Genomic DNA, 21,927 nt, shown 5'->3' on the forward strand with positions numbered 1-21,927 from the left:
GTTATTAACGGCAAAGGTGCATATAATCTGCTTCTAGGGAGGGATTGGATTCATGCTAATTGTTGTGTTCCTTCTACAATGCATCAATGCCTCATACAGTGGATTGGGGATAAGATTGAGGTTGTCCCTGGTGATTCTTCTTATATCATCGCATCGGCAGAATCAGATACTTATGAGCGAACTAAATGCATGTCGGGAGAAGCTTGGGAAAAAGAGTTCCTTAGAGTTGTTGATTATGAAATTCCACCGATCCAAGCAGTCGGTTCTGAAGAAGAATTTTATTGGATAGGTTTGCCGATGATAGAAAATTAGGTCAAGGGTTCACATCGGCAGATGATTTAGTAGAAGTAGATATCGGTGATGGCGATAGGCCAAGACCTACTTTTATTAGTGCTAAGTTAGATTCCAAGTGTAAGCAGCAAATAATTGATGTGTTAAAGGAATATAAAGATTGTTTTGCTTGGGATTATACTGAGATGCCTGGATTAGACCGATCGGTAGTTGAACATCGGTTACCTATCAAATCTGGATTTCGGCCACATCAGCAGCTAGCGCGCCGATGCAACCCTAATATACTTCCTGATATTAAGGCCGAAATAACTAAATTAATTGAGGCAAAGTTTATTCGGCAGTGTCGATATACAGAGTGGATCTCTAATGTGGTTCCTATTTATAAGAAAAATGGAAAACTTCATGTTTGTATTGATTTCAGGAATCTCAACAAAGCCACACCGATGGATGGCTATCCAATGCCGATTGCTGATTTATTGATTGATGCTGCAGCCGGACATCAAATTATCAGTTTTATGGATGGTAATGCAAGCTACAATCAAATATTCATGGCTGAAGAAGATATTCCCAAGACTGCTTTCAGATGTCCAGGTCATGTAGGGTTGTTTGAGTGGGTAGTCATGACGTTTGGCTTGAAAAATGCCGATGCTACTTATCAGAGAGCTATGAACTTTATTTTTCATGAATACATCAGCACATTAGTGGAAATCTACATTGATGATGTGGTGATTAAGTCTGGAGATATCACAAAACATCTAGCCGATCTACGAAAGATACTGGAGTGTACGAGGAAGCATGGATTGAAGATGAATCCTAATAAATGTGCATTTGGTGTATCGGCAGGTCAATTTTTGGGTTTTATGGTGCATCAGCGGGGCATCGAAATCAGTAGGAAGTCTATTGATGCAATTAACAAGGTGGTTGCTCCTGCCAATAAGACTGAATTGCAATCTTTGATCGGTAAGATTAATTTCATTAGAAGATTCATATCTAATCTGTCGGGTAAGATCAAGGCTTTCAGTTCATTACTTAAATTGAAGGCTGATCAGGAATTTGTATGGAGAGCTGAGCAGCAGTTAGCCCTCGATGAAATTAAGAAATATTTAACAAATCCTCCAGTGCTAGTTCCACCTCAACACGGGAAGCCTTTCAGGTTGTATTTGTCAGCTGATGATACTATTATTGGTTCAGCTCTTATTCAAGAATTTGAAGGGAAAGAACGTGTTATTTATTATCTGAGCAGAAGATTAGTGGATGCTGAGACAAGGTATTCGGCCGTCGAAAAATTATGTCTATGTTTATACTTTTCTTGTGTCAAATTGAGACATTATTTGTTATCTGCCGAATGTACGGTCATATGCAAAGACGACGTAGTCAAGTACATGCTGTCAATGCCGATATTAAGTGGTAGAATCGGCAAGTGGATTTTAGCATTATCAGAATTTGAACTACGTTACGAATTGACCAAGGCAGTTAAGGGGCAAGTTATGGCTGATTTCGTTACTCAGCATTGTAATACAGTGGACTCTCTAGAGATTGCCCCTTGGACACTTTTCTTCGATGGTTCCACATGCGGTGAAGGAGCAGGTATCGGCATTGTGTTGATTTCACCTCAAGGAAGGAAATATGAGTTTTCATTGCCGATTGTTGCTACATCGACAAACAATCAGGCTGAATACCAAGCCTTGATAAAAGGGTTAGAATTACTGAAGGAGATACGTGCCGATGCTGTTGAAATCTTTGGTGATTCTATGCTAGTTATAAATCAATTGGCTGGAATTTATGAATGCCGAAGTGAAGCTTTGATTTCGTATTATGAAAGATGTTCGCAATTGTTGAAAGGATTTAGAGATTTTCGTCTTGAACATATCTCTCAGTTGCATAATGAGGAAGCTAATCGACTAGCTCAGCATGCTTCAGGGTATCAGCCTATTCAGGAAGTGCTAACATCGGCAGTTGATACCGATGACTAGAGGAAGGAGGTTGTTGATTATTTAAAGGATCCATATAGAAAGGTTGAGAGACGTATAAGGTTCCAAGCTACTAAGTATGTGCTCCTCGATGATGAATTATATTATCGAACTATAGATGGAGTTTTACTCAGATGTGTTGGCAGTGATGAATCGAAAACTTTGATGGGTGAAATTCATGAAGGAGTGTGTGGTGCGCATCAATCGGCTTTCAAGATGAAGTGGATGATCAGAAGGAATGGATACTATTAGCCGACTATTCTTGAAGATTGTTTTAAATATTTTAAAGGATGTCAGGGATGTCAAAAGTTTGGTAATATTCAAAGAGCGCCTGCATCGGCTATGAACCCTATAATCAAACCGTGGCCGTTCCGGGGATGGGCTATTGATCTCATTGGTCAGATTTATCCGCTATCGAGTAAGGGACATAAATTTATTCTGGTTGCTACCGATTATTTCACAAAATAGGTTGAGGCAATTCCTTTGAAAAAGGTGACATCGGTTAATATGATTGATTTTGTGAAAGAGCATATTGTTTACCGATTTGGTATTCCTCAGACTATCACTACCGATCAGGGCACTATGTTTACATCAGGAGAATTTGATGAGTTTGTTGTAGGTATGGGAATTAAAGTTTTAAATTCTTCTCCATATTATGCTCAAGCTAATGGTCAAGCTGAGGCTTCTAACAAAGGGATCATCAAACTCATTAAGCGCAAAATTGAAGAAAATTCTAGGAGGTGGCATACAGTATTAAATGAAGCCTTGTGGTCATATCGGATGTCATGTCATGGTGCAACCAAAGTAACGCCTTATTAGTTAGTATATGGACACGATGCAGTATTGCCTTGGGAAATTAAAGTTGGCTCTAGGCGAATACGTTCTCAAGATCAGCTGACAGCCGATGATTATAATACTCTTATGAAGGATGAGTTGGAAGATGTGGTGGGTCATCGGTTAAGGGCTTTAGTTAGCATCGAAGAAAATAAGAAAAGAGTAGCCAGATGGTATGACAAAAAGGTGAAGATAAAGGAGTTTGCCAATGGAGATCTGGTCTGGAAATTGGTTTTACCGATTGGGACTAAAAGTTCAAAGTTTGGAAAGTGGTCTCCTAATTGGGAAGGTCCATATCGGATAAATCAGTCTGTTCCTGGTAATGCATATATTCTAGAAACCCTCGAAGGGGTTGTGTTTCCTAGAGCATTAAATGGAAAATATTTAAAGAAATATTACCCTAGTATCTGGATGGATGCATAAAAGTATAAGTGCCGATAACAGTCCTATCGGCTAGAATTATGCAAGGATGTCAATGTCTCATAAAGTGCCGATACAATAAACAAGATTACAAGTTCAACAAGGATTGGATAGCTAATATCGCACGCAGGCGAATCTGCTCGGCTTCCTCCATTTCTTTGATATCATCATCGGCAGTACCCTCCACAGGCTTGAGTTTTTTCTTCATGGCCAAAGCTTTGCGAGCCTGGATATCTCTTTCTTGCTGAAGGGTTTTGATGGCATTAGGTAGCTGGCTTTCTTCTTGTTGAGCATGAGTTAAGGCTGCATCGATTTCCTTCAATTCAGCCAATAGAGCCATCTTCCTTGCTGATAAATCCAAGATTTTCTGCTTAAGTTCAACACCCGAAGTCTGCAAGTTGCCGATGCCCTTGTGCTTCTCATCGGCAATTTGTTTCAGTTGTAGCATCTCTTCTTTGAGTTGAGCCTGAGCTGCTCTATCGGCAATACGTTGAGCAGCCCATTGATATTGTAGTTGGCGACTCTCTAAATGGGCTGCTGGGAAGAGTACTTCTTCAACATTGGCAGGGACCTGGCCATGGATTGTTTTGAAAATTGCCTTTGCGGGGTCCGAGTCATCTACCAGTTGGGCGGTATCCTGCTGTAGCAAGTTCAGGAGAGCTTCCAACCTGGACTTAGTTTCTGCCGATATTGTTCCCAGTGCAAGGGAAGAACTTGTTTCCTCTCCATCATTGTTAGAGATGTCAATAGCGAAGGAGAATAGGCTGTTTGGGGAGTCTTGTTCCTGAGAGAAAGAAAAGGAGGTCGGTTAAGGATGAGTATGAATATTGTAAATCAGCTAGGTTAATCGGTTTACCTGTTTCAAGGCAATTTCCTGTGCTTGACTAGAAGAAACAACCTGGAGTGTGCCGTGTGAGGGATCGGCTGAGCTTGCCGATGGGATGTCCTCTGTGACTTCATCAGTGGTTGGCTCTTGAGGTATGATGACCGATGACATTGGGGCAGATGTAGGGATCGGCATGGACCTTTGTCGTTTTGGCTGTGCCTCGGCATCTGTTAAAGCTTTGCGCTTTGCTTGGGCATCAACAACGATTGGCTGGGGGGCATCGGCACTTGTTGGTTGTGAAGCTTGGACGTCTGGTACGCTTGCCGATGTACCCAATTGTTGCTGCAAAACAAGTGTAAGGTATGATATTTAACGGATAAAATGAGAAGTCAAGAGAATACCTCTGAAGGTTTGTCAAAAGAAGTGGTGCTTGATATCGGAGGAATTGCCGATGATGATCCAGCGGCAGCTCTTACCCCCTGATGATTAATGTTAATACAGTTTGTAATCGGTATAAGTAGAAATAAACAAGGTTGTTACCTTGAATGCCTTGACCAAGGTTGTAGCAGCAGCCGATGGAGTGGCCCTAGCTGTAGCCAATTTGGACTTAGAGGTGATGGTCTTGGTACGGATCTTCTGGTGGGTCAAAGCAGTTAAGGTGGGGGCGTTGTAGTCGATCGATGATATCGGGGAAACAGGCTGAAGATCGAAGGGTTTCCCACTTTTGCTCACCGATGGTGCTGGGTTGTTTACCTGTCATAAGAGAGTCAGTTACTGATATATGTAGGGAAAAAGCAAAAAGGAGTTAAAAGAAACTTACTGCGTCGTCAGGGATGGCATATTCAGGGTCGATCATGTGCCGATATGTGTGAGCAGAAGTTGCAAACAGTTGTTCCTTCCACTCTCGCCACCATTGCTTGTATGACTCGGTGATGAAGGATACTGGCGTCCAGGTGGATATATCAACATCTGTGGTATCGGCATCGGGGGAGAGTTGTACTACCTTGTTCCAATCTGTTCCACAGGTGATTGTTTCCCTGGGTTTGATCACATCGGCAAAGCAAAGTTTGATTGGCAGTTGCCCAAAAGCCAATTGACGGGATACTGCCGATGGGTTGTAAAATTCATATGAAATGTTGGTGCTTTTCCCGCTACCAAATGTATTTACTGGAATTGCCCTAGGAGTAATGATGGCCATCATGAGTTCCTTATCCTAATTCAGGGTGTCATCGGCAAAGTTGAAAAGAAGGGGAAATCTGTTTTACTCATCAATATAAGGTACCCAGGCCCTATGATCACGAGAAAGACCATTGTAGAAGTTTTGGAAGAATCTGCCGATCTGGTCTTCATTGGCCTCTGTTCCAGGAAGGACAATTATGGCTTCACCAAAATTGAGGGGTGAGCATGTTGCCGATTCATCATCCCCAAGCACATGGTCTTCAGCAATTTCTCGTGGGAATTGTTGGGCAAAAAAGTCCCATTGCAAACGTTTGTGCATATGGGCATTCAGCCACATGTTGATAAACTACCACGGGCCTCCTAGGTTGCCGATGGGTTCGCCAAGCAGAAGTTTCTGAGACACTTGATGAAGAAGATGATAAGTGGAGCTCAGAAGGTATCGGCCAAGAGGAAACCTTACACCATTAGCCAAAAGTTCAGCTGCGGGGAGGAAGGCGTTGGTTGGTCCTACTGATCGACCACAGAAGATAAATTTTTCTAACCACATATTCAAGAATGTGGCATGTTCCCTCTGGTTAAGTGTCCTAGTCTTCTGGTATTCTTGAATGTATCCCGTCCAACCGCCGATGTTGCGGGTATTCACCCTATATTCAGATTTTCTACCATAAATGGAGCCTTCATCGGCAGTTGAGATATCCAAGCCAGTGAGCATGTGGACATCGGCAAGTGTAGGAGTAGCTGGGCCATGTCCAAACATAAAAGTGTTTGTTGTGTCTGACCAGAAGTAAGCAGCTGCAATCATCATCGATTCATTCTTTTGCATATCGGCAATAGATAACCTAATGCATTGGTCTAACTTCTGTTCTGCCCAGTATACTTGCATCGATCTATTAACCCTCAAGTACCAATCTTTCCACCCTTTGGTGGTTTTGGGCCAAGATCGGAATGTGTCTTTCCATAAATTCAGAGAGAAATTTTGGGCTCTAAAGGGGATTCTGTTAACCTCTGCATTAATTAGATCGGTTGGATCTGGGTTGCCCATTGGTCCTAGGCATTGGACATGCGGCTGATCGGTTGGGATAACTAATTTGTTGCGCAGTTCCTAAGTTTAAAGGATCCAGAGAACAAAAGAAAGGAAAAATCACCAACTGTATGGATTTGCAAAAACTAGGGGAATCAAAGTAAAGGTAATGGAAGTGGAGCGAACCGCGGGGACGTCGAAGTTGATTGCCATTATATTGAGGAAGATGAGGGCACGAGCCGGAGACTTGAGGTAACGCTGGAGAAGGGTTCTTGTTGGTTGAGGTCGTGTAGTGGTTCGTCGGAGTCGCCGCTGGGAAGAGAAAATGCCAAAGATTGGAGTCTGAGGGTAGAAGACGAGTGTTCCGGAGGAATCTATTTATAAGCCGCTTGAAGTAGGGGTATTTTGGACTTATCTCTATGCCGCGTGCATGTAGGTCGAAGTGGTTCAGATGGATATGGTAACTGTTCGCACGATAATCAGGGGATTGTACAGATGGGTTGATGGCAAGTAATCATGACTTGGAAGAGATATCGGTACAGGATATTTTAATTCTGAAAATGACAACATTATCATGTTAAGATCTTGCCGATGGGTTATTGTTTCGGTATCTTAACCATAATCAAGGCAAGAGTGGTTGGCAATTGTGCGATATTTACTGAAGTGCGTGAATCAGGATTAGATTAGATTAGATTTGATAATAGATCAGGTTTTGGCTTGGAGAATGAGTTACGGTAATCTGGAGTAAATTTCGGAGCATTAATGGTTTTATACTCCGAAATTGGGGGGCATGTGTTGACAGCGTTTTTTGCACGTGTTAAAATGATCAGAGTGGACTAATCGGCAAGGGGAAAGTTACTGTATACTTTGATAGCCGATGAAAGCCAGCTTGTAAAGATGGTTGCTGATAGCTGGTGATGCCGATGAAGGGAGGCTTGAAGACTACTGCCAATGAAACAGGGAGTATGCCGATAAAGGAAGACTTGAGGAGTACTGCCGATGAAACAAAGAGTATGCTGATGAGGGAAGACTTGAAGACTATTGCCGATGAAACAGGGGGTATGCCGATGGGAAGGAGGACGGTGAGATTTCCATCGTAATTGAGGCGGACAGGGAAATAGATAGGAGTTGATTTCCTTTTCTATATTTGTTAGAGTATGATTCATGTAAGAGTCACGTGTTTCCTTAGATATGGGCTTGGTGTCCTAGTTGTGTTTGGTTGTGTCTCTTTAGATCAGGGTATAAATATGGAGTGAGGGGCAATGTAATTAGATATATCAATCAATATCAAAACCAATTTTTACTCCCATTTGCATCTACTTACTTTTCGGCGACTTCGTCAATTTGCATTATTTTCTCTTTACGAGTTCTCATTGATTCGGCGAGCTGCATCGCTTCAGTGCGACCTTCGGTGATCCTCGAGTTCCGCATGAGTACCTCTTGGCCGTGACTTCCGGGCGTATCGCTGTTGTCAGGACCAAAGTGCTCGTATCTTCATCCTTGTCGATTAGCAGGTCAAATCGACTGGCACGCCTTGGATATCGATTCGGGTATTAGCCCTTTGTGTTTGTAGATCCACTTTTGCATCAACAGCAGCTAAAGGTGAAGGCAGAGCTTCACCCAGTACCTAAGGGTAATGGAAAATACACTCTACCCATGACAAGCTTTAACGTGACCCTAGAAGAGAGGAGGGCGATGTGCACTTTCTTGAGGGGGGTCAAAGTTCTGACTGGATTTTTAGCGAACTTGAAGAGGCTAGTGTCGATGAATGACCTATCAATAACACGCTTCAAGGCTCACGATTGTCATGTCATGATGACATTGTTCCTACCTATTGCAATCAGAGTTATAAAGCTAGAGTTTTTGAAAATGGTAATCACCCGCATGTGCTACTTCTTTTCGAAGATCTCACAGAAGACGATTGGTAAAAAAGAGCTGAGTGACCTACATGAATTTGTGGTGGAGACCCAAAATCAGCTTGAGATGTGTTTACCTCCCACTTTTTTTTGATATAATACCACATCTCATGATTCACATGGTTCATCAGATAGAGGCACTGGGCCCTTGCTACTTACATGAAATGTGGTCCTACGAGCGGTTCATATCAGTTCTTAACCGATACGTGCATAATCTAGCATGCCTAGGGGGCTCCATGATAGAGGGCTACGGTACTGAAGAAGTCGTCGAGTGCTATCAAGAGTACCTAAAAGGGCAGAAAGAGATTGGTAAATCTGATTCTCGTCACAAGGGTAGGCTGGCTGGGAAGGTCACCAGGGGGAGAAAAGTGTTCATCGGCGAGGATTACAAAGAAGTGAGTCGGGCGTATTACAGTGTCATGCAGAGTACGGAACTAATGGAATCGTACATTGATGAACGCTTGGCTATCATTAGGGAGAAGAGTAATGGCCGCACAGATGACTAGGTCATGAAACAACACAAGCAAAGATTCACTAAATGGTTGAAGGACCAAAACCTACCAAATGGAGAAACCACAGATGATATTACGATAAGTAGGTTGGCGAGGGGGCCATCGAGACAAGTCACATCTTGGCAAGCTTATGGGATCAATGGGTACGCGTACTATACCCACGCAAAGGATAGTGCATGTGTGAACCAAAACAGCGGCGTTCGAATAGAAGCTCTCGACAGATTGGGGCGAAAGATCCCATTCTTTGGCATCATTGATGACATATGGGAACTTGACTATGGAAGGGGTATACGAATGGCCCTGTTTCGATGCCACTGGATCAAAGAACACTAAGTCAACGAGATCGGGTTGATAGTCATGGACCTTGACAATCTAGGCTACCAAGATGAGCTTTGGGTGCTCGCTTCACATGTCGCACAAGTTTTCTATTTACCTGATCCGCAAACTAAGCTCCCCCCAAAGAAGAAGACAAAGCACGTGGTTGCCTCCAAGAAACAACATATTATCGGAGTTGATGACGTGGAAGATGTTGAAGAGTACAATAACTACGCTGAAATGCAGCTATTTACAGACTTTTCTAAGAAGATCAGTGCTGTGGAAAAGAACCTGCCCAAAGACATATTGCTATGGGAACGAAAATGTGTCAAGGGGAAAGTTGTTACGGGCTAAGATGGAGTGGACATGCTAAAGGAGGGGATGGAACGATGGTGATCTGCATCTAAGAGTCCTGTTTGTTTTTTCTTTTCTATATCAGCTAGATTAGGTCTCCTAGTGTTGGTGTCTGGTGTTGTTTCTTGTGAAATAGGAGTGTCAATCTGAGGAGGTGAACTTGTTGTGGGAAGGTCTAGATGGAGGTGTGCCTCTCTTTTGCTGTGCTATGATGTAAAAGCTGGAAACCCAGCGCTAAACTGTTACCTCTTTCAGCTTTCAATATAAGCTGGGCATAATGCCTTTGATAAAAAAAACTATGTCCGTTCCAAACTATAGTCCATTTTAGTTTTACTTTTAATCAAACATTTTAAATTTTAATTAAATTTAAACGTTGTCCTCGGATCGGGCTAGCTAGGTCTGGCCAAAAAATGTTAGGTTGTTTCTAGCCTGGCCCAAACCTGACGAATGTTTGATTAGGTCTACCCCGAAGCTAGGTTGAGTTCCGGTGGACAATGTTTGTACAAGTCTGTATATTTTACTCGATTTGCCTAATATACGTATTCAGTCAGTTAATTTACTCTTGTACATATGAATTAAAAGGATAATGAGATGACAAGAGGTTGAAATGTGCCCTTGTCATTATGTATGATGAGCGGTTGTCAAGGTTGGTGAGTTCTTGTGGTTGAGTTGTTCTTTCCTAGGACGAACCAAAGACGATGTAGTGGGGTGCAAATTTCTCATGGTTGTGTATGTGTGAAGGCGGTGGAGAGAATTGGTGGTTGATGCCTTGATGGTCACTGTAAAGCTAATATAAGGTCAAGCAAGGTTCACGGTGATATACCATGGGCAGCGAAGGAAAGACAAGAGGGATTGGAACAAGGGACCAAGGCTTATAAAAGCATGGGTAATTCACCTCAAGCATATAAGGATGACAAGAGGGTGTACAAAAGGGATGAAGACGACATTGATCCAAGTCAAGGAGGGATAAGATCTCAGACAAAGTCGATAAGTGTTGGCCATGAGGGACTTGGAGATTGCAAGGACGAGGACGAAATGGACGCATTGACACTCTGAAGGGTTTGGCAGTTCCAGTCTCAAACCCCGGGGGCAGTGAGCCGGATGATGCATGGCACGTCACAATACTTGCGTGCAGGAAAAGAGATAACGTGTACATCCATCCAATGTGTGAAGAAAAATCTGGCCCATTTCGCCCCTCAGGGTCTGTACATACTTCATCCATTCCAAATTATAAGTCGTTTTGATTTTTTTTATTACATCTATTTTGCTATGCATCTAGATATAATAATATGTCTAGATACATATTAAAATGGATGAACCAAAAAAGTCAAAGCGATTTATAATTTGGAACGAAGAGAATATTATTTAGTTAATTAGCGGTTTTTTAGTCTTTTTAATGGACGTATATATGGACGTGGCTAGTTAGGATACTATCTCTTGCAAGCCTAATTTCAGTCACTACACAAATAATTTTTAGCAACGGATCATGCAGTTTTTCATAGAGGCGGGTCATTCAAAATCCCTCTCTAAAAATGGTTCCCGAGCTGACCTGTCTCTAAAAATAGATTTTTAGAGGCGACTAAAATTTACGATCATAAATCTCCGATGTTTAGAGGTAGCTAGATCTAGAGCCGTCTCTAGGAATCGATTTCTAGAAGCGGCTAGAAATAGACTCGTATCTAAAAATAGATGCAACATAGTAAACTTCATAACTTTTTTAAAAGGAGTCATATGAAGGAAAATTTAATATCAAAGTTGTACATCTAGAAGAGATCTACGTCTTTGTAGTAGACATCTTTTTCAAACAAACTCTTTTACCCTATTTAATCACCTACACCATTATTAAGTTGCTCCGGAGGAGAGTGCAGATCATATAAGCTTGTGGCAGCCACAGCCATATGTCCCACTGTTTTATCATCAGTAGTTCCCATGTGCGACATCCCTGTACATGTCGGGTACTATATACGGTTCCTTTATTTCCCCGGCCCCAAATATTGTAAGCTTATGAAATGTTAACCGATCAAGCAATCACAGGCGAGGAAGTGGTAATCATACCAGAGAATGAACATCATCTAATTAAGACTTCATCATGGCATGTTCTAAGATTAATTTATATCAATTTATATTCCAACTAATTAAGTTTATTAGTTTGTAGGCAGGCAGAGGTTCCCAATAATGCACTGCATAAATGTACTTCAATTAATTTAGACATTATATTTTTAGGCTGTTCAAGGCATGAGGGGTGTTAGTTTTCGTGACTAAACTTTAGTTCCTGTCACATCGGATGTTTTATAGTAATTAGACGTATTAAATATAGACAAATTACAGAACTAATTGCATAAGCCATGACTAATTCGCGAGATGAATTTATTAAGCCTAATTGATCCACGATTAGCTAATGTGATGCTACAGTAAACATATACTAATTATAGATTAATTAGGCTTAATAAATTCATCTCCTAAATTAGTCATGATTTATTTAATTAGTTTTACAATTGCCTTATGTTTAGTACTCCTAATTGACATCAAATATTTGATGTGACAGGACCACTACTCTCTCCGGCCGATCCGTCAAGAGAATCATTTGGCGCGCGCGCGTATGCTAGATCAGTGAGCGCGCGTACGTTGCGCCGCTTTCCCCAAGCAACAAATAAACACAATAATGATTGCAAAAGTCAGTTGCTCTCCCGCATGTGCATGTTCTTGACAGGCAGGACGACGCAGCAAAAATAAAACAGTGCTAGCTGTTCATACTCGATAAATCATTAATTAGCTAGCATGGATAGATGCAGCATCTCACAAAGTACACGTACGGTCATGCATACATACATCTATTGGTACGCACGACCAGATGAGACCAATGCATGAGTTTGGCCTGCCTACCTAGCTACCACTACCAGTCGGCTGTCATCAAAAAGAAAACGGAGTGGCTAGCGCCCCAATAAAACTCTTATAACTTGCAACAAGAACACCACTTCCTGCAACATAAGAATCAACAGAAACATTAGAAACATATTGTTGCAATATATGTGTTAAACATATGCAACATCCAGATAAAAACTGGTTGCAATATATGTGTTAAACATATGCAACATCCAGATAAAAACCGGTTGCAACATACGTCTAGAAACAGATGAAATATTTTGAACAAACTCTTGCAACATGCCTCTGAAACACTTGCAATATATGCAACATGCGCAACATCCCCGATTTACTTTCGCGACATCAAGATGAAACTATTGCAACATACATCGAAAACGCCTGAAACACTCGAAACATACTTATGCAACATAGGAGAGGGGAAGCACTACCGGAGACCGGCTCTTTGCCGAGTGCTAGGTGGTTCGCCGAGTGTTATTTTTCGGGCACTCGTCAAAGACGCCTTTGCCGAGTGTTTTTTTTGACACTCGGTAAAGAGGCTATTTGCCGAGTGTTTTTTTAACACTCGGCAAAGAGTCTCTTTGCCGAGTGTTTTTTTTGACACTCGGCAAAGAGCTTCTTTGCCGAGTGTTATTTTTTTACACTCGGCAAAGAAAATTTCAAAGCACATTTTGAAGCAGTAAATTAATTCAAATGAAAAAGTTTTCAACTACAAAGTTGTATAACTCATCAAGATGTACAATATTTGTTTTGGTTTTTTCTTCATACGACAAAGTGAAAATAAATTTGTTCACAAATCTAACATATCTCTCTTGTAGTTTATGAAACTACAAGAGAGATATATAAGATTTGTGAACAATGTTAGAACGACCATGTCGGATGAACAGATGACCAAACAACCAAAATAAACTTTGTAGATCTCGAAAAGTTATGAAACATTGTAGTTGACAACTTTTTTATTTGAAAACATCTTGTCATGCAAAACTGTGTTTGAATTTCAAAAATTTAAAATTCAAATTTTATAAACGACCTCGGATGGAAAAACTTCCTAAACTAAAAGTGTAGATCTCAAAAAGTTATGAAACTTTGTAGTTTACAACTTTTTTATTTGAAAACATCTTGTCATGCAAAACTGTGTTTGAATTTCAAAATTTTAAAATTCAAATTTTGTAAACGACCTCGGATGGAAAAACTTCCTAAACTAAAAGTCTAGATCTCGAAAAGTTATGAAACTTTGTAGTTTACAACTTTTTTATTTGAAAACATCTTGCCATGCAAAACTGTGTTTGAATTTCAAAATTTTAAAATTCAAATTTTGTAAACGACCTCGGATGGAAAAACTTCCTAAACTAAAAGTGTAGATCTCGAAAAGTTATGAAACTTTGTAGTTTACAACTTTTTTATTTGAATTCGTTTAGGGCCCCAAACATGCAATTTACACTCGGTTTAGTATAATATATTGGGAACTAAAACGGAATCTAGACACAAGTGAGAGTGTGATGTAGTGGTAGAGGACGTACGTGCACAGCGGGAGGTCTCGGGTTCGAATCGCGTCGGCCGTGTAGCCATGAAATTCACGCGAAAAATGTCGTAGATGGGTGGGCGCTGGCCGGTGGGGGCCTCCATCGATAAAAAAAAATCTATTTTTTTGGGGTAAAAATTCCTATTTTTTCGGGGTTTTTTTCGGTTTCAACTTTGCCGAGTGTCGGGCACTCGGCAAAGGCTTTGCTGAGTGCCCGATAAAAGACACTCGGCAAAGTTGGCTTTACCGTCACTTTTTTTGGCGAGTGCTGTTCGCCGCGAACCATTTGTCGAGTGTTTTATGCCTTTTGCCGATTGTTTCGGGCACTCGGCAAACTCAAGGAGTCCGGTAGTGAAGGCCGGGCCGGTCAATTCCGGCTGTCGGGGTGGGAGCCGGCGGCGAGTCGCGGCGCGCGAGCCCCACTAGCACCTGCCGCGCTCGTGGGTGCCCTTGGCTTTGCCGGGGAAGACCTAAGGCGCCACGGCACATGCGCTTCAGCGGTCATGGCGGGGTCTGCGGCGCGCACGACGGCGATGGGGGACGGTTAAATGCAGAGGGAGCGAGCAGTACAGGTGACTGGGACGGGCGCGCGGTGCGGCCGACGATGGGGCGCGGGCGGTGGGGGGAAGGGCAAGGCACGGCAGCTGACGAGCACACGGTGGGAGAAGGGGCGCGGACGGATGAGCGGCCACGCGGTGACCGGCGATGAGCGGACAGATGAGTGACTGGCGATTTTTTTGTTTCTGAGAAAGATAGGACCCGCTTGTACGGAGACGCATCCGGACGAGAGTCATGGGTCGGACGCTCGTGGCATATCATTATGGAAAAGAAAAAAAAAACCTATCACTGATACTTAACTATAGCACACACGGTCGACATGGGGAGAAAGCGTGCGCCGCCGCCGTGCTGGGTTTCCTTGGCCTCCGGGCAACAGCGGCGACGACAACGCCGGAGACGGAGAGATAAGAGAAACAGGAGCGCCGCGCAGGCGGCATTTAGGAGCCATCACCGGCAGCACCACCGATGTCACGGCATGGTCTATAGCCTCCAGGTCGAGAGCGTGGCGTCCAAGACGGTGCCGGTGCGCCCTAGCGACGGCGCGACGGCGATGACGACCACCTACGGCTACGACGTCGACCGCCGGGCGTCCGATCGAGTTCATCATAGACCGTACCGGGTCCACCGCGGCATGCTCGTCGGCGCTCGGCCGGAGCCAGCGGGCCCGCGGCCTGCTGCACTGATGATACCGTGGGCCTAAGCCACCGTACGGGCCGTGCAAGTGCAAGTGGGATCGTTCGTTGGGTTGGTTGGTTTGCACGTTGCCGGCCCCCGTGCATGGCTTGCGTGGTTTGGTGTGCCGACTAGAGATGGAGTGTAGCTAGTAGCTACGCTACTGCCGACTCCCTGTGTAGCTACCACATGCATGGCCGGTGACAATAATGACAGGCTAATCTATCCGCTTCAAATGTTTAGTACATTCTAGTTTTATTCTAAATCAAATATGTAGCGTTGATAAAATTATTAGGAAAAATAAACTAAACACCTCAAAGTTCAAATATGGTTCACCAAAATATATGTATATATTCTGTAGAGAATCTAAAGAAACTAATTTACTGTCCTAAGTGCTGGTGTATTTTTGTATAAGTTACGTGTGAAAGTTAAAAAAATCAACATAGACAAAGCAAAAGTAAAATATAATTTAGAACGGTACAAGTATATCAGCTGCTTGATGAACTTGAGTCGTCTCTGGAATTGAAGTTGGAGCGAGTCACGTGACGGCACGAAGCTACACTGCCGGAAAAAGTCGAGTGCCGGTGGTCCATGTTTATACAAGTATGATTATTCAATCTGCCCGATGCACGTGGACTCAGTCAGTTATGTTTTTACTTGTGTGCCTATATCGATTAAAAGAATCCTATCTTATCATATAGAATGAAATAAAACATAAATAAATGAAACACCTATTTTTAATGTAAAGTCTCGTTCTATGGTTTCATATATATTTAAATTCGTGACTTATTGAGGTTGGTAAATCATGCCAAGAGAGTTACTTCTTTAATCTTAAAAATGTTGCCATGACATAAAAAATGTCCATCTGACAATGCAGATGAAATTCAAACGAAACTCCTATTGAGACTAACCTTACTAATTAGAGCCCCTCAAAAGGAGTTTTCATGTCAATTTTTTATGAGATGCATGAGAAAAAAAGATAGATTCTAAAAATTCTTATAATAATTAGAAACATCTGTCTTTAATTGGGTAGACTCTAATCATCATCTCTAATAGTAGTCGTTAGATCTATCATGTTTTTATAAAAAATCACTCACCTTTGCTATTATAAAAATATATAAAATAATCCCAAAATTTGCACCTAAATTACCCACCCTATCATTGTGAAAGATAATCAAAATAGTCCCTCAGATTTGTATTGAAATTGCCCAAAGCTTATTTAAAATAACACTCAAAATTACCCCCCACGACCATTATGAAACATAATGCAATATAACCCCTAGATTTGCATCTAAAAGGAACAACATACATCAGTATGAAATATAATATATAGTATGACCTTTAATTTACATCTCAATTATTTATGATAAAATATAAAATTAAATATCCCTCAAAATTAGCATATAAGTACTAAGCTAAGCAATTACGATAAAGTATGTTATATATGTTCCTAAATGACACACTTCTATAACTAAAATAAAACTAAGCATATCAATGATATGTGACACCATGTCGACCAACATGCATACATTAGGATCAATATTTATTTTAATATTTTATTGTGTGAAAAAATGTTCCCTTAACACGCCACATATCAATGATACTTGCGATTTGCTTTAATTATATCAGTACTCCATGACAATATTTTTTGTAAGTTGTTATTTTAAACAAGTTATTATATTTTGATCGAATCATATCAGTACTAGTAATTTAATTTTATTCACATTTTTGTTTTTGTATAACAATATTACAACACATATAAATCTTCAATATAACAAATTCAACATCTTAAGTGCCACGATATGGTGTAGACTAACAATTGTTTATGCTAGGAACATAGGACATTTTTATATAATAAACACTAAAATTTTGAATAAAAGATACAAGTATTAGTGTTTTAAATAAATAACATGTGTATAAAAAAATACAACAACTAATAAAATCAAAAGTTGGAAACTAAAATATATATTCATGATCAGAAGGAAGGCAACAAGAGCTTATACAATTTAAGCTTAGGTTTCAATTAAATATATATCATGATATAAAAAATTAATGCCTAGGAATTCTAAGTAGAGGTCCTAAGAACTATGTTAATACTCACGAGATTTGTGAGAAAAAAAGGATACCCATAGAAATTCTCACAAACATAAGAAAAGGTCGGGCCTTTAGTTTGATAGCCACTAATCATATTAGACAATAATAACCATTGGATCTATTCTCTTTACTAAATAATTACCTACCTTAGCAGTTATAAAAAACAACATAAATGAACTTATAAATTGGGATAGGAATTACCACCTATACAATGTCTGATAGACAATCGAAAGTTACCCTAAGTTTGTATCTAATTATCTAGCTACCATTATGATAAATAATCTAGGTAACCCTTTAATTTGCATCTAAATACTAAAAAACTAAATACCTCTGAAGTCTACATCTATATTACTAGCATTTGATATTAGAAAAAGGGTTAAATAACCATGGATTATGTGCACACACACATATTCTAAATTACCATGTTCCAATAATATCAATACGTTAAGAATGATTAATGTAAACATAATATAGTTCATTCCATCATATAGATTCACTACACATGTATGCATAAGCAATGAATGTATGTGTTATGTTTAAACAATCATGGCAAATATTTCCTTAACGTAACGACTCATATATGAATGATGCTAACATATTCTTTTAAATAAATTGTTAGTCTAGATAAAATTTGTATATTCTAACCGAAGTGTTTGATATATCTGCATCGACAGTATAAATAATTGGGAGACTATTTTTTATAATAAACCAATATGACTACACATATCTTTGACAAGAAATTGAAATAATCTTGAGATGTGGGGAGGTTAGTTTAGACTAAAGGTGGCTAGTTCTAGTTAGTGAGATGTGCAGTATAGTTTACGAGCATTAGTTTTTTGCTTTACTGATGATATGATTAGGTTTGGCCTACACCTGACCATATATATTCATCACAATTTTTTCTTTATATATGTGTGGTTGATTGAGCTGAAGCTCATGTGACCATCATGTGACATGTGAACATGCATATACCTTGAATCATATCGATGCATGTCATTGTTGGGAAGCCCGACAATAACCGGCCATCACATGCATGGATACGAGCAGAGAGGGAAAGATTTTAGGTCTGGCATCGTGTTTTTGTGTGGTCGCAATCACATTCCCCTATGTTCTCCTCCATTATTCAGTATCAGTAGTACATGAGTCATGAGTGCGCTCCACTACCGACGTCGTCAGTCCACCGCCACCACAAATACTACTGCCACAGTTTCTTCTCGCTCGCTAATGGAGCCATTAAATGTTTTCATTTGGTGGCGTGCATCATTAGATACTCTGTCAGAAGATAAACAAAACATTTGATTACATAGATGATGCTACCGGACACGGATTAACCGTTAACGTTGGCCGGTCGTCACGGTGGCCGGCGGCGGCCGGGGCGGTTGTTTATGCCATGTTTTGCAAACCGACGAGAGAAGAGAGAGAGAGAGAGAGAGAGAGAGAGGCTAGACAGAGGTTGATTGGTCGGCTGTACGCGGGAAACATGCTTTCATGCATCTCGCAGCAGGCCTGGGCGGCGCGCGGGCTCACAGGCCCGGGCCCCGGCTGTGCCCATCACCTCCGGCTCCGGCTCCGGAGCTCGGCCGGCTCCTCCTCCTCCGTGCCTTGCATGTGCACCTGCGGCAACCTCATGATTACTATATATACTGCCTTTTTTAATTATTTAACGTTCGTTCAAAGCATCATGCAGCACGTGCCGCCATGCGCGCCGTGTCCCCACCGTTGCATGATTCTGTTCGCACTTGCGTTTCCACACAAAAAGGTCTTGTTGTCCTCCTGCCTTTTACTCCCAGATCTGAAGAACAACGGCCTTAGCCCTCTTATGGCAACGCGTCAGCAGTCACATATAGACCGTACGATGCAGAAGCATATAGGTTTTTTTTTTAAGATATAGAGCAGAGGAGAGGAGGGAGGTAATAGGAGAACAACGAAGTGGTTATTTTGTGAAACAACCGCCTCATAAGCTAAAATATAGGATTATATATATGAGGTGACTTTTGCACTGTTATATGAGTTGTTGTCGTGTGATCCATACCATTCGTTTGTTCTATGCACAAATTAAGCAATTCTGAGTAACTACTGGACAACCCACGAGATAGCAATTGAATACGAGTCGTTTAATAAATCGACTCATTATTACGTGGCACTTCATAGACCATCTGTAACACAATGTCAATCTACTTACCAATGCGGCGTGAAATGTCCTCTTGCTACTACGTGTTAATGCCATGTCCAAAACGTAACACAAATTTGACAGCAAAGTTTTTTTTAGAAAAGGAATTTGACAGCAAAGTTAGACAGTTGAACTACTACTTGGCAAGATCACCACCGTACCCTTTAGATAATGTGACTTAATATTCACAATCTTAGTTTTCACGTAAATATCAAATATCCGTGATTTTGCAGCAACATATATCAAATCGTCAGCATTCACATTTAACTACACTCCTATACACATACGTATCTCAAAGCGATACTGTAATGTGACGTACGGGAATGATTACTTAACGGAAATGAAACAATAAACAAGGCAGAGACGATTCCTTTCCCATTCTCATTATCATCAGGAAGCATGTGCGTCACGCTCCTTGTCTAGCCCAACTCACGGAGCGCCGTCGGATCGCCGGAGCTCCGACGATCCGGCGGCTCGCCGCTCGCGGGGAGTATGGCCGACGCGCCACTTACGCGCCAAGAGGCTTTTCAATGTAGGCCTAATAAACTTGTGTTTCTTCGCTCGACATCAACGTGCACCCCCACCACTCTTGTCTTCCGGATCTTGCCTCCCGCCTAGCTTCCTCTCTCCTCACTCTAGCTTCTCCTCCTCTGCGTGCTTTCTCTCTCCTCTCGCCATGGATGGGTTGGGGTATATATGTGGGCTCGCAGGACCCGGCAGAGTAGCTGTTGTTTACCACAGCACAGTGTAATTCTTTGATCCCATACATACACACAGTGACTCCGATCCGGCACACAGAAGACGACGTCCATTGATCCCATAGCAAGCTAGTGCTCTTATTTGTACGATACAGAAACATCGTCTAGCATCGATCAGTTGTAGCAGCGGATTGCATCATGGGTTCTTGGGTGCGCACCATCACGTCGCCCTTCAGGAAGATGCTCAACCCTCAGCGCGACGGCAAGAAGACAACGCGCCACCGGCATCACCACCGCCACCACCAACAATCTCCTTCTTTATCAGGTAATTAAATGTGCTGGCTTGCTTGGGTTTTCATGGTGCTCGATCGATCAGTCTCCTTCTCTTACCGTCGGTGAAACGGATGCTCACGTATGGTGCTACAGCCATGGAGCAGAGCGGCGAGATGGAGAGGTCGCAGCTCTACGGCGAGGTGATGGCGTGCACGTACGAGGACGTGCAGGTCATGTGGTCCATGCTCGACAAGGCCAGGATCTGCAGCGCCGCCGCCTCGTGACCGCTACAAAACCTTCATCCATCCATCCGATCCGGCCGTCCGTGCCTGTCCATGGCGGCGAGCCGGCGAGCCGGGATCGATCCAATCCACCAGTATATATACTCCTACGCAGCCATATTCTTCATTGCAAAGCAAGCTCTTGGCGAGACAACTGCGGCTACATATACCTGCAGACTGCCGAGGCGGCATGCAACTTCTTATTAGCTCTGAAACCCTTTGCAGTTGGTTTTGTGTGGCGTCGCATAGCATGTTTGGTTGGGTCCGATGAATCCCCGTTGCTGGCACAGACACATGGATGATAGGATCATATGGTGTGTGTGTGCGCGCTATCTTGGAGAGATTTAGTGACTGTACCACAACACAACATTAGTATGTTGTTGCTTTTGAGGCCATGATGTTCTGCTAATTCCTCTTATTCTTTATCTTTGATGTCGGAGATGCATGCATGTATTCGTCACCCGATAGATACATGCATGGGTTAATTTCTGGAGATCTGAGCTGGTTGCAGTTCTGCACTAACTTTATTGCTCGGTTTATGTTTCTGAGTCATTTGGGAGAAATGCTCAAGTCAATACGGGATGTGGACGCGGTAGTAAAAGGCGGAACTTCCGCTACCAGTTTTTCATAATCGGGGAGTACTGCTTATTTCGTCAGAAAACAAAACAAAAAAGAAAGAAAGAAAAACATGTCAACATCGTCTGTCGTGTACCATGATATCTAGACTAGAATCACTCAACAATATAACACCAATATATATTAATTCACTCAAATCATGGTACAATCTAAGAGGATTTAGAGGGAGTTAAGTAAGAGAAGCAGAGGAATCTAAGCACGGGTAAGAGAAGGAGGAAGATGATTGGTTGAGCTATAATATGTGAAAAAGATATTGTGAACCGTGAGCTGTGGAAAAGCTGCTATGAACTATGTGTTATTGTGAAAAATTATAAGCTGTTTAGTTAAAAAAAGTATAAAACTTACCTCGTCTCTTTATCTTCCTTGAAACAACTATGAAAGAGCTCTTTATTTCCACCTAATTTGAAAAGTCAAAAACCCAAAATAAAAAATAGGGTCTAAGGTGCTTCCAAAACTGTATTATGGAAAGCAGCTGCTTCTAAAAAAGCAAATTTAGATTTTACTT

General features: G+C 41.7%; 1 protein-coding gene across 1 annotated transcript; it reads left to right on the forward strand.

The window, feature by feature from the left end:
• The first annotated feature begins 20,157 nt into the window (after positions 1-20,157).
• Positions 20,158-21,211, forward strand: LOC136509843 (uncharacterized). Its single transcript, XM_066504427.1, has 2 exons — positions 20,158-20,557; positions 20,659-21,211. Exons 1-2 carry the CDS (start codon positions 20,431-20,433, stop codon positions 20,787-20,789), a joined length of 258 nt encoding a protein of 85 aa, XP_066360524.1. The 5' UTR covers positions 20,158-20,430; the 3' UTR covers positions 20,790-21,211.
• The last annotated feature ends 716 nt before the right edge of the window (positions 21,212-21,927 follow it).

The sequence above is a fragment of the Miscanthus floridulus genome, chromosome 16 (assembly GCF_019320115.1).
Source record: "Miscanthus floridulus cultivar M001 chromosome 16, ASM1932011v1, whole genome shotgun sequence".
In the NCBI taxonomy this organism is placed as follows: Eukaryota; Viridiplantae; Streptophyta; class Magnoliopsida; order Poales; family Poaceae; genus Miscanthus; species Miscanthus floridulus.

Bases quoted from the DNA above. Each gene is read 5' to 3' on its own strand.
- LOC136509843 (XM_066504427.1), top strand. From the start codon at position 20,431: ATGGGTTCTTGGGTGCGCACCATCACGTCGCCCTTCAGGAAGATGCTC. The intron at 20,558-20,658 runs GTAATTAAATGT...ATGGTGCTACAG, and splicing joins ACAATCTCCTTCTTTATCAG to CCATGGAGCAGAGCGGCGAG.